The following is a 14,519-nucleotide window of genomic DNA, read 5'->3' on the forward strand; positions in this document are numbered from 1 at the left end:
CTTCCAATGTATTAGCTAGCATGCTACTGATTAGCCAGTCAAGCTGATCCCCTTCCATTGTATTAGCTAGCATGCTACTGGTTAGCCAGTCAAGCTGATCCCCTTCCATTGTATTAGCTAGCATGCTACTGGTTAGCCAGTCAAGCTGATCCCCTTCCAATGTATTAGCTAGCATGCGACTGGTTAGCCAGTCAAGCTGATCCCCTTCCATTGTATTAGCTAGCATGCTACTGGTTAGCCAGTCAAGCTGATCCCCCCCTTCCATTGTATTAGCTAGTATGCTACTGGTTAGCCAGTCAAACTAATCCCCCTTCCAATGTATTAGCTAGCATGCGACTGGTTAGCCAGTCAAGCTGAGCCCCCTTCCAGTGTATTAGCTAGCATGCTACTGATTAGCCAGTCAAGCTGATCCCCCCCTTCCAATGTATTAGCTAGTATGCTACTGGTTAGCCAGTCAAACTAATCCCCCTTCCAATGTATTAGCTAGCATGCTACTGATTAGCCAGTCAAGCTGATCCCCTTCCATTGTATTAGTTAGCATGCTACTGGTTAGCCAGTCAAACTAATCCCCCTTCCAATGTATTAGCTAGCATGCTACTGATTAGCCAGTCAAGCTGAGCCCCCTTCCAGTGTATTAGCTAGTATGCTACTAATTAGCCAGGCGGACTTTTAATATCGGTACTATTCAGAGCCGGACGTGGCGACGCAGTGATTGTGAGAAAGATATTAATTAATTAATTAATTAATAATTGAATCCACACTGCTGAGGACCTGTGTTGCAAATAGCAGCACACAGTCCCCTATCCCGTTTGAGGATGGCCTAGCCTACCACGACTCCTCAGCAAGCTCACGAACACGGCTGTTTACCTTGCAGAGTCTCCAGGGTGAGGGTGACCTGACACACCCGCACTTCTCTCTCCTGCTGTTCTGCTCTCAGCTTGTCCAGCCGGGCTTCCAACACCGGAAGTACCTGCACAGGATCGGCAGGGATGGAGATCTCACCTTCCACTGCTTCTTCACCTCCAGTCAGAGAGTGAAGACCTTTCCACAGTTTCTCCAGAGCCTGCATGGCCTGCAGGCCAACCTCTTGCTCCTCTCTACCAGCGTCCAGCCTTTCCCTCAGCGCAGCAAGCTCCGTCTGCAGTCGGGTCATCTCCTCCCGCTCTCCCCGCGACGCCTCCTCCCTCTCTCTTTCCACCACATCGAGCTTCTCCTGCAGATGGTGCAGCTCAGCCACTTGCCTCTCCACCTCCACTTCCAGCTTCTTGGTCAGCTCCTCTCTCTGCCTCTCTGAAGCCTCCAGGCTCGCTTTTAGGTCGGTCAGCTCAGCCTCAATGCCAGCACTCTCCTCTTCCTCCTCTTTCTCCTTCTTCATCTCCACTGCTTCCAGCCTAGCTTTCACTTCTTCAAGCTCGGTGCTACTTCTAACCAATTCAGAGATAGCCTGCTCTCGTTCCTTCTCCGAAGTTTCCAGGCTGGCTCTGAGGGCCCCTAGTTGTTCTTCAGAACTGGCCAACTGCTTCCTTTCTTCTTCTCGGAGCTTGCGGGCTTCTGCTAGCTCCAGCTCCATCTCTCTGAACTGTGTGGTCAGGATCTGCTCAAAGCAAAAACACTCCAGAGATTTGTGTTGGGTTTTTATTTTTATTTTATTATTTTTTTTAAATATGCTGAGCGAGCAAAAGACCCAGACTGAGACTGAGGGAGTACTTTTCTATTTGTACCTGTTTCTGCTGGTCTGCACTGTTCAGCTCCTGCTGTAACATCTCCAGAACTTCTGAGCGAGAACGCAAAGATTCCTCCAGCTCCTCAATCCGCCGCTGTGATGCACGCAGAGCCTTCGGGTCAACAGACAAGTATATGACTAGTATAGACTAGTATATGGGTGGACCGAGTGGAATAAGGCGCTGCCACTATGACCTGAGGATCAACGGTTCAAATCCCGGACCCAGCGAGAGCACAACTGGCCTCGCTCTCTCCATCACTCCAGTGCAGTGCTGGCTGGCACTGGCGTCTGCTGGCTGATTCCTCAGAGCGAGGCTGACTGCGCTGTATTGAGCCTCATGCATAACACAGGTGGGGCTTCCTAATGCTGATTGGGCAGTCGTTTCAATTTATATGATGTCATAACCATGAGAAATCTTAAATGGAGTCCAGTATCTACTCAGTCTTCTGGAAAGGTTTGGGCATCTGAAAATGCTCACTAGGTGCTACTGTAAGAGTAATTACTAATTATTACGAATTATTTGCCTAGTTTTTTAATATATTTGACAAAATTACAATTTTAAATATTAAATAAAAATATATATTTATTTTCTTTCCTGTTTTTCCTGTTAAATTTAATAAAACAATTTTTAGAGGTACCCAAACTTTTGCATAAGACATAAGACTATATAAATAGCACATTTTAAAACTGTCCACATTACAGCAAACGGTTTCATATTTACACTGACTGCATCTGCAGGAATTCATATCTGCTACACTGCTGGAGCTCAACGCGCTTGTAAACGAGCGCTAACTGCTAATTCTGCTACACCAGCTAACAGCATGGGGGAGCGGGAGGATCATCCCCAGCTCTCTGGGACTCCCGGTCACTGACGGAGGGCTGTGGCATCACCAGGGATCGAACTGGTGATCTCCCAGTGACTGAGCCAGCTCTTAGACCGTAGAGTCACTCGGGAGCTTTTGCCAGGGACCCTCTTCCACGACAGGGGGCCCTTTAAGGTGCTCGATCTATGTGCTTGATAATCTGCAAAAAGGTTACCTGCTGTAGCTCTCCTTCGTTTGAGGCCTGGCTGGATAGATGGACAAGCTCTTCCTCATGCTTCAGGATTTGCTCCTGAAACCGAACATCTTTGTCCTTCACCACAGCCTGCAGGACTCGCACCTGAGACAGAAACACAGAAGACAACTTTACAGACCTTAGCCTCACACTCCAGTCCTGGATCACAGGGAAAACATGAAGCTGCAGTTTTTCAGCACTTCGGCCGTTAGCGGACAGTGAAGCTGCAGAGCGTGAGCACTGAGGAATTAACTTCCTTCAGAAGCCAGGAGGACCAGGAGGAAAAACACTGCCTTGGCAAACTCAGGATGACAAATGGCTTCATGTATTAATAGCATCATATCACAAGACTGGGACCGCGCTGAAACTGAGCACGTAGAGAACCCTACTGGGGTGTAAAAATACATCTCTGAATCGTGATTATCGATCTGAAGGTGCTATTCATTCAACTGTGTCCAGCGTGGATCTTTATAATAATAATAATAATAATAATAATAATAATATTAATAAAACTAATACACCTACACACAAATTTTAAGGTGAGCTATGTGTTTGTATGTATGGGTAGTGCATGTATATTGTACGTATACTGTGTGTATAGTGTGTATATATCATGTAAGTAGTGTGTGAATAGAGGACATACAGCGTGTGTAGAGTATAGTATGTATAGTGTGTATGTGTAGTGTAAGGTGTGTGTAGAGTATATACACAGTGTGGATAGAGTATGCATAGTGTGTGTATAGTATGTAGTGTGTATAAAGTAAGTAGTGTGTATAGCATATATACAGTGTATACAGTGTATGTATAGAGTGTGTATAGTGTATGTATAGAGTATATATAATGTATATATCATACATACAGTGTATATAGTGCATGTATAGTGTGTATAGAGTATATACAGTGTGTATAGTGTACATATAGTGTGTGTATACTGCATGTATAGAGTATGTGTATAGTGTATGTACAGTGTGTGTATAATGTATATACAGTGTGTATACTGCATGTATAGAGTATGTGTATAGTGTGTGTATAGTGTATATGCAGTGTGTAAAGTGCATGTATAGAGTGTGTGTATAGTGCATGTAGTGTATGTATATTGTGTATAGTGCATATACAGTGTGTATAGTGCATGTATAGAGTATGTGTATAGGGTGTGTATAGTGTTTATGCAGTGTGTAAAGTGCATGTATAGTGTATGTATGTTGTGTATAGTGTATACACAGTGTGTATAGTGCATGTATAGAGTATGAGTACAGGGTGTGTATAGTGAGTGTATAATGTATATACAGTGTGTATAGTACATGTATAGAGTATGAGTACAGGGTGTGTATAGTAAATGTATAATATATATACAGTATGTACAGTGCATGTATAGAGTATGTATATTGTGTATAGTGTATATACAGTGTGTACAGTGCATGTATAGAGTATGTATATTGTATATAGTGTATATACAGTGTGTATAGTGCATGTATAGAGTATGTGTATAGGGTGTGTATAGTGAGTGTATACATTCTGTTTTTCATATTTTATGTGCGTTTTAAGTACAGTGAAGGACGATGTGCCTACATTTGTCACCTTTACACCTGCATTACTGTGATGTGACAATAACCCTGATATGATTTATTTAAAAAATACATACACAATATTTTCATTTGTTACTGCTGAATCTGATCCTTATAAAAGTGGGGCAAAACAATAATCATCTAAAGCTGTTATACTTAAATAATAACATAAAAACAAAGAATTCAATAAAAGATTGAGCAAAATGTTGAGACAGATGTTCCACTGGGGAACTCAAACACCTGACACATGTAAAACGTACCCAAATCTTAACTGTAGCTTATGTAAATCAACGTGTGCAGATAATGAAAACAATGATGAGAGATCATTAACAGCTCAATTCAAGCTGTGAAGAGGCATAGCTATCTCCACCCCCAGCGAGGGGGTTCAATAAGTGTGACAGTTATTAACAGACAATCGTTTCAGCACTGCTTCACTAACAGTTAGACTACGAAAATCTGAATTATTAATATTAAATGATCTCATATGTTTTCAGGTCTCAGAACGTTTAAGCCCCTTAAATTCAGTCAGTTAGGTAACAGTGATTTCATATTAATATTTAACAGGTTCTTCAGAAGGACTTTAGAACTTCCTCACGAATAATCCGGCTTTCCCAACTCTACACTCTCTCGCTCTCGCTCATGCCTCCGTACCTGTTCCACATGGGCCTCCTCCTTCTCTTTCAGGTGCTGCTCAGCTACCCTGAGCTGTTCTTGCAGGCTCTGTTTGGAAGACTCCTCCTGACTCAGCTTCTGCTTCAGCTGCTGGAGCTCCTCCTCCACTCCTGACGGCACTGTGAAGGAGCTGTCTGAAGCCTGAACACACACACACACACACACACACACACACACACACACACACACACACACACACACACACACGTAGAGAGCTCAGACCTGCACATCATGCCATACTACCACAGTGGAGAAGGCCAGCGAGGGTCAGCCTCATTTCAGCTCATTAAAATGACAGTAAGTTCTTCATTAGCTGTGCAGAGTGTGTGGCTCACTGGTCAGATCAAAGGCCTGAACTCATCAATCATCATCTTCCACTGATTTATTCACTGAAGCCACGCAAAGGAGGTGGGAACGAGGCCGAACTGTAGATGTATCTGGATATCACTACCAGAAGGATAAGACCTCAATTCTCTACCAAACACCATCAATCTCTACTAAACACAATTCTCCACCACCAAACACCATCATGTCTATAAAAACATCCTTCTCCAGTGAACACACACACACTCCCCACTAAACACCATCACTCTTCACCAAACACCATTCTTCATCAAACACCATCACTCTCCACCAAACCTCAACATTTTATAAATCATTATTCTTCATCAAATACCACCATTGTCCACCACCAAACACCATCACTCTCCACCAAACACCATCACTCTCCACCAAACACCATTCTTCTTCAAACACCATCACGCTCCACCAAACATTATTCTCCACCAAACAGCAGCACTCTCCACCCAACACCATCATTCTCCACCAAAAACCATTCTTCATCAAACACCATCACTCTCCACCAAACATTATTCTCCACCAAACACCATTTTTCATCAAACACCAGCACTCTCCACCCAACACCATCACTCTCCACCAAACACCATTCTTCATCAAACACCATCACTCTCCACCAAACACCATTCTTCATCAAACACCATCACTCTCCACCAAACACCATTCTTCATCAAACACCATAATTTACCATCAAACACCATCACTCTCCACCAAACACCATTCTTCATCAAACACCATAATTTACCATCAAACACCATCACTCGCCACCAAACACCATCACTCGCCACCAAACACCATCACTCTCCACCAAACACCATTCTTCATCAAACACCATAATTTACCACCAAACACCATTCTTCATCAAACACCATAATTTACCACCAAACACCATCACTCTCCACCAAACACCATCACTCTCCACCAAACACCATTCTTCATCAAACACCATAATTTACCACCAAACACCATTCTTCATCAAACACCATAATTTACCACCAAACACCATCACTCTACACCAAACCTCAACATTTTAACAATCATTATTCTTCATCAAATACCACCAAACACCATTATCTTTCAACAAACATTATCATTCACCATCAAACACCATCATTCTCCACACCAAACACCATCATTGTTCACCAAACACCATCATTCTCCAAACACTATTATTCACCATTAAACACCATCACTCTCCACCAAACCTCAACATTTTTATAAATCATTATTCTTCATCAAATACCACCATTGTCCACCACCAAACACCATCACTCTCCATCAAACACCATCACTCTCCACCAAACACCATCACTCTCCACCAAACACCATTCTTCATCAAACACCATCACTCTCCACCAAACACCATCACTCTCCACCAAACATTATTCTCCACCAAACACCAGCACTCTCCACCCAACACCATCATTCTCCACCAAACACCATTTTTCATCAAACACCAGCACTCTCCACCCAACACCATCACTCTCCACCAAACACCATTCTTCATCAAACACCATCACTCTCCACCAAACACCAGCACTCTCCACCAAACACCAGCACTCTCCACCAAACACCAGCACTCTCCACCAAACCTCAACATTTTAACAATCATTATTCTTCATCAAATACCACCAAACACCATTATCTTTCAACAAACATTATTATTCACCATCAAACACCATAATTCTCCACACCAAACACCATCATTGTTCACCAAACACCATCACTCACCAACACCCCCGCTCTCAAATTGGCTATTCCTGATGTAGCTCCTGAAAGCTTGGTGAGGCCCCCGTGACGACACACTGAGCAATGATTCTGACCACGCTGCTGGATACGGACACGCCTGGACTGTGTACTTTAAGGAGCTGCAGCTCCGTTACCATGTTTAAACCAGAAGGGCCAAACGACAAAGACCTTCATGTGTGATGTATAAAGACTCAGGAGCCGCGGTGCATCACACTCTTCAACTCTGCTGAATCTGAGCAGTGATGGCACTGTATGCACCGTGGTGTTTACCTGGCTGGTGTTCAGTCCCTCCGGTCCTTTCAGCTCAGAGATCTGTTTATTTAGAGCAGCCATCTTAGCTTTGGCCTGCAGCTTCAGCTTGGTGAATTTGGCTTCTCCTTGTTCCTTTTCATCCTATAACAACACATTAAGAACAAACTGTAAATCATGCAGAGTATTACAGACAACACGGGCTAAACGTAACGTACCTTGAGCTGTTTCTCCGCTCTGGCCAGCTGGCTGTCCTTCTCCCGAATCAGCTCTTTCAGCTGGACCACCAGCTGCTCCGTCTGAGCCAGCCTTTCCAGGACTTCCTCCGAAGGCCCCGGCCCCTCAGAGAAGGACTCTGAACCGGGCAGCGGCTGAGGAACCAACCCATCCTGCTCAGAATACAAACACACTCGGGTAAGTGGGTGGGGGAATGGATGGGTGGCAGGATAGCTGGGTTAGATATGTATCAGGAGTTACACTATAGTGACAAAAGTATTGGGACACCTGCTTATTTATATTTATATTTCTTCTGAAATCAAGGGTGTTAAAAAAGAGCTGATCCTGCTTTTGTTGGAGTGGCTGTCTCTACTGTCCAGGGAGGGAGACTTTATACCAAATTTTGGAGGGTGGAGCATTGCTGTGAGGATTTGATTGTGTTAGTGAGCACAGGATGGAGCTCCACCACCATCATTCCAGAGAACACAGCTCTTCCGCTGCTCTACAGCTCAATGCTGGGGGGCTTTATACCCCTCTACTAGCCCACACCTGGCATTAGGCAGCATAGTGCCAATAGGTTCATGAATATCTGTTGCAGAAGGTCCTATTCTATTGGCAGTACCTCTCTACAGGGACTAGACAAGCTGTGTGTCACTGATCATCAACATGAATTAGCATATTTTTGAAATTGACCGAAACGCCCACCTTCAAGAGGAACTCACCTGTGGATCACCATCAGGGCGCTCCTCCCCGGATAACTCATGCAGGACAGAGGTGACCCCTTGGGTCAGCCGGCTGAACATGACTGACCTGGGAACAAAGCAATCACAAAGCAATTGGTGTCCAAACTTGGTCGTCAAGCTGGTCATACTGGTGGACCAGCATGGTCAGACTGGTCATACTGGTTGACTAGTTTGGCCAAGCTGTCAATTCCAGTGGACCAGCATGGTCAGGCTGGTGAACAAGCTTGGTCATACTGGCTGACAAGTTTGGCCAAGCTGGTCATACTGGTGGACCAGCATGGTCAGGCTGGTCATGCTGGTTGACTAGTTTGGTCAAGCTGGTAGAATCATTTGGCCAATTTAGTCATACTGGTGAACCAATGTGGCCAGGAGCTTCATCAAGTTTGTTCATACTGGTTGACTAGTTTGGCCAAGCTGGTAGAGATGAGTTTGGTCAATTTAGTCATACTGGTGGTCCAGCATGGTCAGGCTGGTCATGCTGGTTAACAAGCTTGGTCATACTGGTTGACTAGTTTGGCCAAGCTGGTCATACTGGTGGTCCAGCATGGTCCGGCTGATCATACTGGTTGACTAGTTTGGCCAAGCTGGTCATAGTGGTGGTCCAGCAGATCATACTGGTTGACTAGTTTGGCCAAGCTGGTCATACTGGTGGTCCAGCATGGTCCGGCTGATCATACTGGTTGACTAGTTTGGCCAAGCTGGTCATACTGGTGGTCCAGCATGGTCCGGCTGATCATACTGGTTGACTAGTTTGGCCAAGCTGGTCATAGTGGTGGTCCAGCAGATCATACTGGTTGACTAGTTTGGCCAAGCTGGTCATACTGGTGGTCCAGCATGGTCCGGCTGGTCATACTGGTTGACTAGTTTGGCCAAGCTGGTCATACTGGTGGTCCAGCATGGTCCGGCTGGTCATACTGGCTGACAAGTTTGGCCAAGCTGGTCATACTGGTGGTCCAGCATGGTCCGGCTGATCATACTGGTTGACTAGTTTGGCCAAGTTGGTCATACTGGTGGTCCAGCATGGTCCGGCTGATCATACTGGTTGACTAGTTTGGCCAAGCTGGTCATACTGGTGGTCCAGCATGGTCCGGCTGATCATACTGGTTGACTAGTTTGGCCAAGCTGGTCATACTGGTGGTCCAGCATGGTCCGGCTGATCATACTGGTTGACTAGTTTGGCCAAGCTGGTCATACTGGTGGTCCAGCATGGTCCGGCTGATCATACTGGTTGACTAGTTTGGCCAAGCTGGTCATACTGGTGGTCCAGCATGGTCCGGCTGGTCATACTGGTTGACTAGTTTGGCCAAGCTGGTCATACTGGTGGTCCAGCATGGTCCGGCTGGTCATACTGGTTGACTAGTTTGGCCAAGCTGGTCATACTGGTGGTCCAGCATGGTCCGGCTGATCATACTGGTTGACTAGTTTGGCCAAGCTGGTCATACTGGTGGTCCAGCATGGTCCGGCTGGTCATACTGGCTGACAAGTTTGGCCAAGCTGGTCATACTGGTGGTCCAGCATGGTCCGGCTGATCATACTGGTTGACTAGTTTGGCCAAGCTGGTCATACTGGTGGTCCAGCATGGTCCGGCTGATCATACTGGTTGACTAGTTTGGCCAAGCTGGTCATACTGGTGGTCCAGCATGGTCCGGCTGGTCATACTGGCTGACAAGTTTGGCCAAGCTGGTCATAGTGGTGGTCCAGCATGGTCCGGCTGATCATACTGGTTGACTAGTTTGGCCAAGCTGGTCATAGTGGTGGTCCAGCATGGTCCGGCTGATCATACTGGTTGACTAGTTTGGCCAAGCTGGTCATACTGGTGGTCCAGCATGGTCCGGCTGGTCATACTGGCTGACAAGTTTGGCCAAGCTGGTCATAGTGGTGGTCCAGCATGGTCCGGCTGATCATACTGGTTGACTAGTTTGGCCAAGCTGGTCATACTGGTGGTCCAGCATGGTCCGGCTGGTCATACTGGCTGACAAGTTTGGCCAAGCTGGTCATACTGGTGGTCCAGCATGGTCCGGCTGATCATACTGGTTGACTAGTTTGGCCAAGCTGGTCATACTGGTGGTCCAGCATGGTCCGGCTGGTCATACTGGCTGACAAGTTTGGCCAAGCTGGTCATAGTGGTGGTCCAGCATGGTCCGGCTGATCATACTGGCTGACTAGTTTGGCCAAGCTGGTCATACTGGTGGTCCAGCATGGTCCGGCTAATCATACTGGTTGACTAGTTTGGCCAAGCTGGTCATACTGGTGGTCCAGCATGGTCCGGCTGATCATACTGGTTGACTAGTTTGGCCAAGCTGGTCATACTGGTGGTCCAGCATGGTCCGGCTGGTCATACTGGTTGACTAGTTTGGCCAAGCTGGTCATACTGGTGGTCCAGCATGGTCCGGCTGATCATACTGGTTGACTAGTTTGGCCAAGCTGGTCATACTGGTGGTCCAGCATGGTCCGGCTGATCATACTGGTTGACTAGTTTGGCCAAGCTGGTCATACTGGTGGTCCAGCATGGTCCGGCTGGTCATACTGGTTGACTAGTTTGGCCAAGCTGGTCATACTGGTGGTCCAGCATGGTCCGGCTGGTCATACTGGTTGACTAGTTTGGTCATAATGATCATGTTGGTGGACCAGCAAAACCACAAAACACAAACACCCCCTACACTGTCAGATGCTGGGGGTCCCACTGAGGTTCTGTAGGAGACCCCAGTGCACGCGGAGCTTTCACACTAATCGATTCATTTCGGCGTTTCGTATCTATTTTCACTTGCACTAGAGTCGTTCATCGTCTATCGTTTAGACCCCTCTGGTCCAGAAAGTCCACTTTACGCGCAGTGCCCACTGTAAACAACGCCAGCAGCGAAGCGTCACGGAAAGACCCGAGGCGCCGCCGAACGGACCGCGCATGCGCCGCTTCCTCCGCCACAACAGCAAAGATTATTGAGCTTCGCTTCTGATCCGCGTTGAAAACGAAATTACGCCAAAGATCGACCCGGCAGAGGTATGGATCCAGCGCAGGCTCAAAGGAGCGATGAAATGCGACGGTAAGCGAAAGCGGTGGAGCTCCTGCGCGCTCGCAGCGCGGACTGGGAAACACAGAAAGCTTAATGGTGACAATAGTGAGCAGCAGAGCCCAGGGAGGCCATGGCAGGCAGATGTGGTGAAACAGCGAGTGTGCAAACACCGACCTGTGCGAGTCCCCCGCGTGTACGAGCGGCCGTTTTCACTCTTTTTCACCTGTTTGATCTTCAGGATTTGTGAGAAAGAGCCACATCACCAAACGTCCCGGAAACCGAAGACGCAGCGCTGCGATTGGACCTGCCGAGGCTCAGCCAAGGGAGCGTCCACAAACTGCAACCACGCGTGTGAAAACGACGACTCGACTTAGGGACCATCTGAGGTGACCTTCGACAGAAAACGTAAAACAACAACAACAATGAACTCATCAGCATGACAGCACTCAATACCTAACACGCCAACCTGTATATATATATGTGTGTGTGTGTGTGTGTGTGTATATATATGCTTGCACTTGTGACATGATCTGAAGCCAGAATGGGAGGACACGACCTAAAAGTGAACGTCATCGTCAACTGCTGGAAGCAGCTGTCCCGCAGCTTCGCTCTGCTGGCCCACAGCTTTGTTCTGCTGGCCCACTATGCCACGCTGTTCGCTGGGTGCGTGTCTCGCTCCGTCCGCTGCTTTGTGGAAGTGGTCAGGTGGACGTCTCTTTTGGCTCGGGGCACGGTCTCGGCCTTCGAATCGGTTCACAGGCACCTGTACAGGTGGACCTGGACCGGAAGGCGCGGCGGTGTTGCCATGGAGGCGCTGTCCAGCAGTGGAACGGAGTCAGACTGACAGATGAGACTGATGAGACTTTTCAGATGCCTTCATCCTGAATTGTACGTTCAGACCAATGGGAGGAGGAGGGGGGTCAAAAGGTCATCGGGGTGAAGGGAGAAGGCGTGATATAAACGGTAATGGTCAGCTTTGCAGACATGGGGTGTCTCAAATCATCGGAAGATGGTGTTAATATGAATGGTGTATTCAGACGTGTGGTTGAAGGTCATAACAGATGAGGATATGGCTAATATGAATGATATAGGCCCGGTTTTATAGGGGTTGAAAAAGGAAAACAGGTTTTTCTGACCTTTTTAGCTGGTTTTAATGTGAGTTGCGTATTCAGACTAATGAGAAAAGCTCAGAATGACTGAGTAGAAGAAATAGTGTGATGCTGATACAGGATAAAAGCGAGCTATAAATGCAATAAGGCCATTTTTTCGATCGACCCCTTGTTCTACATTGCAGTGGATGGAAGAAAGGAAAATAAGGACTTTTTAGATGCCTTTAATGTGAATTGTATGTTCAGACTACTGACAAAAGGTCATAAGGGTTGAGTTATTGAAATAATATAATGCTAATATTATGCAAATATTAGCTGATATAGTATGTAGTTCACAATAGGACCAGTTTCTCTAACATAACAAAGTCAGACGACCTTGTTCAATATCTTGTAGAAGGAAAAAGGGACAATAAGTAACTTTTTAGATGCTTTTAATATGAACTGTATATTCAGACGCACTGTTGAAAGTCAGAAAATGTGGATAAACGTGGATAAATAGGATAATAAGACTGAATAGTCAGTTCAGACCAGTGACTGATTGAGTATAAGAAGTGGCGAGCTGGTATACAGGAGTACTACAAACACAATGGTGCCAGGTTCTCCGGCACGGGGTGTCAGATTGTCAATTGAATGACTGTGTTCTACATTCACTAGATGGAAGAAAAGAAAATAAGGCTATTAAGGTGGTTTGAACAGCCTAATGTAAATATTATAGGGCCAGTTTCCTGAATATGGGGTGTGGCTCAAGTCCACACCTTGTTCTGTATGCAGTACATATGCCTATGATACTTTTCAGTCATCCAATTCCAATGGATTATTTGTTAGCAGTTGGCTGGACTGTGTTACGGCTGGTTTCTGTCAGTGGTGGAGATAAATAAACAGCAGAATAACATCCAAGCCCACCAGTACACCTACACGTGTCTTCTGATATATATATATATATATATATATATATATATATATATATATATATATATATATATATATAGATATATATATATATATATATATAGATATATCAGATATATCTTCCAAAATTGTGCAGCTTGACTATGTATCGCAAGTGTTTTTCAGATTTGCCACTATTTTACCATCATTATATATATATATATATATATATATATATATATGTAGTGTGTGTGTGTGACGAGGCAAATTTAAGTAATTGTCAATTAATTAGATGGAGTGCGTTATCAATATTGTGACGTTGGATCACTGGCTTCTGGCGAAAATCATATATATATATATATAATCATATATAATCATATATATATATATATAGTTTAGTATATATATATTTTTTTTTCTTTTTGTTTATAGATTATATATGTATTGCTGTATGTAAGTGTAAATGTATATACTGTATATGTAAGTGATTATCAGATTTGCCACTATTTTACTATTATCATTCCATATAGATAGATAGATAGATAGATATATTATATATTTTTTAAATATCACTATATATTTTCGAAGCCAGTGATCCAACAATGTCACAATATTGATACACACTCCATTTGCTGAACCGGTATATTGTGCAGCCCTGATGCTTAATTAGCAAACCAGGTTTCGTTTAAAAGGATTTGTGACCTATTCTAAATTAATTGAGCAATTCAGTTGTTGGTGAGCCACGTCACAACTCAACCAGAGATACAAGAATAATGGTGGTATTCCCCGTTAAGTGAGTCTAATTTTGATAGAAGGTATCCAGAGCTTTTCGGATTACCCATAATGCACTCAACAATGCACAATCAAGTGTTTTCAGTGTTCCCTTCTGATCTACAGAGGTCAGAAGTCAAGTAAAGCTGTATTTTGTGGTGTGCAGGGTGTTGAGCTGTGTAAATATCGTCTCCTGGTTGTGTTCGACCACACTAACACTGACTGTTATTCGATGGCATTCACACATATGTACGCTGATAACCCACTACAGAGTCCTGTATACAGAGGGTTTCCATTATAGGCCCATGTTCACTAGTCTCGTTCCATAGCTGTGCAGTATTATGTCTTTGGGTTCTAGACAATCTAGAAACACTGGATTTATTAACGATGAACTAACGAGCTGCAAGGGA

At 45.1% G+C, this 14,519-nt stretch overlaps 1 protein-coding gene and 1 pseudogene across 2 annotated transcripts in view; both read right to left on the bottom strand.

Annotated features, from left to right (window-relative positions):
• Nucleotides 1-11,608, bottom strand: part of golgb1 (golgin B1) — a 28,925-nt gene extending 17,317 nt beyond the window's left edge. The window contains exons 1-8 of one of the 2 annotated variants that reach the window (XM_072674106.1): nucleotides 11,516-11,608; nucleotides 8,310-8,397; nucleotides 7,590-7,760; nucleotides 7,393-7,515; nucleotides 4,996-5,157; nucleotides 2,762-2,884; nucleotides 1,722-1,835; nucleotides 868-1,594 (exon numbers count right to left, since the gene is read on the bottom strand). In XM_072674106.1, the coding sequence (XP_072530207.1) occupies nucleotides 868-1,594; nucleotides 1,722-1,835; nucleotides 2,762-2,884; nucleotides 4,996-5,157; nucleotides 7,393-7,515; nucleotides 7,590-7,760; nucleotides 8,310-8,390 (1,501 nt within the window). In that variant the 5' untranslated portion in view covers nucleotides 8,391-8,397; nucleotides 11,516-11,608. Of the gene's footprint in view, nucleotides 1-867; nucleotides 1,595-1,721; nucleotides 1,836-2,761; nucleotides 2,885-4,995; nucleotides 5,158-7,392; nucleotides 7,516-7,589; nucleotides 7,761-8,309; nucleotides 8,398-10,990; nucleotides 11,075-11,515 lie in introns of those variants that run through there. The other variant, XM_072674108.1, reaches the window with a different exon arrangement.
• LOC140549755 (uncharacterized) lies at nucleotides 3,391-4,250 on the bottom strand (annotated as a pseudogene).
• Nucleotides 11,609-14,519: the final 2,911 nt, after the last annotated feature.

The sequence above is a fragment of the Salminus brasiliensis genome, chromosome 2, assembly GCF_030463535.1.
Source record: "Salminus brasiliensis chromosome 2, fSalBra1.hap2, whole genome shotgun sequence".
In the NCBI taxonomy this organism is placed as follows: Eukaryota; Metazoa; Chordata; class Actinopteri; order Characiformes; family Bryconidae; genus Salminus; species Salminus brasiliensis.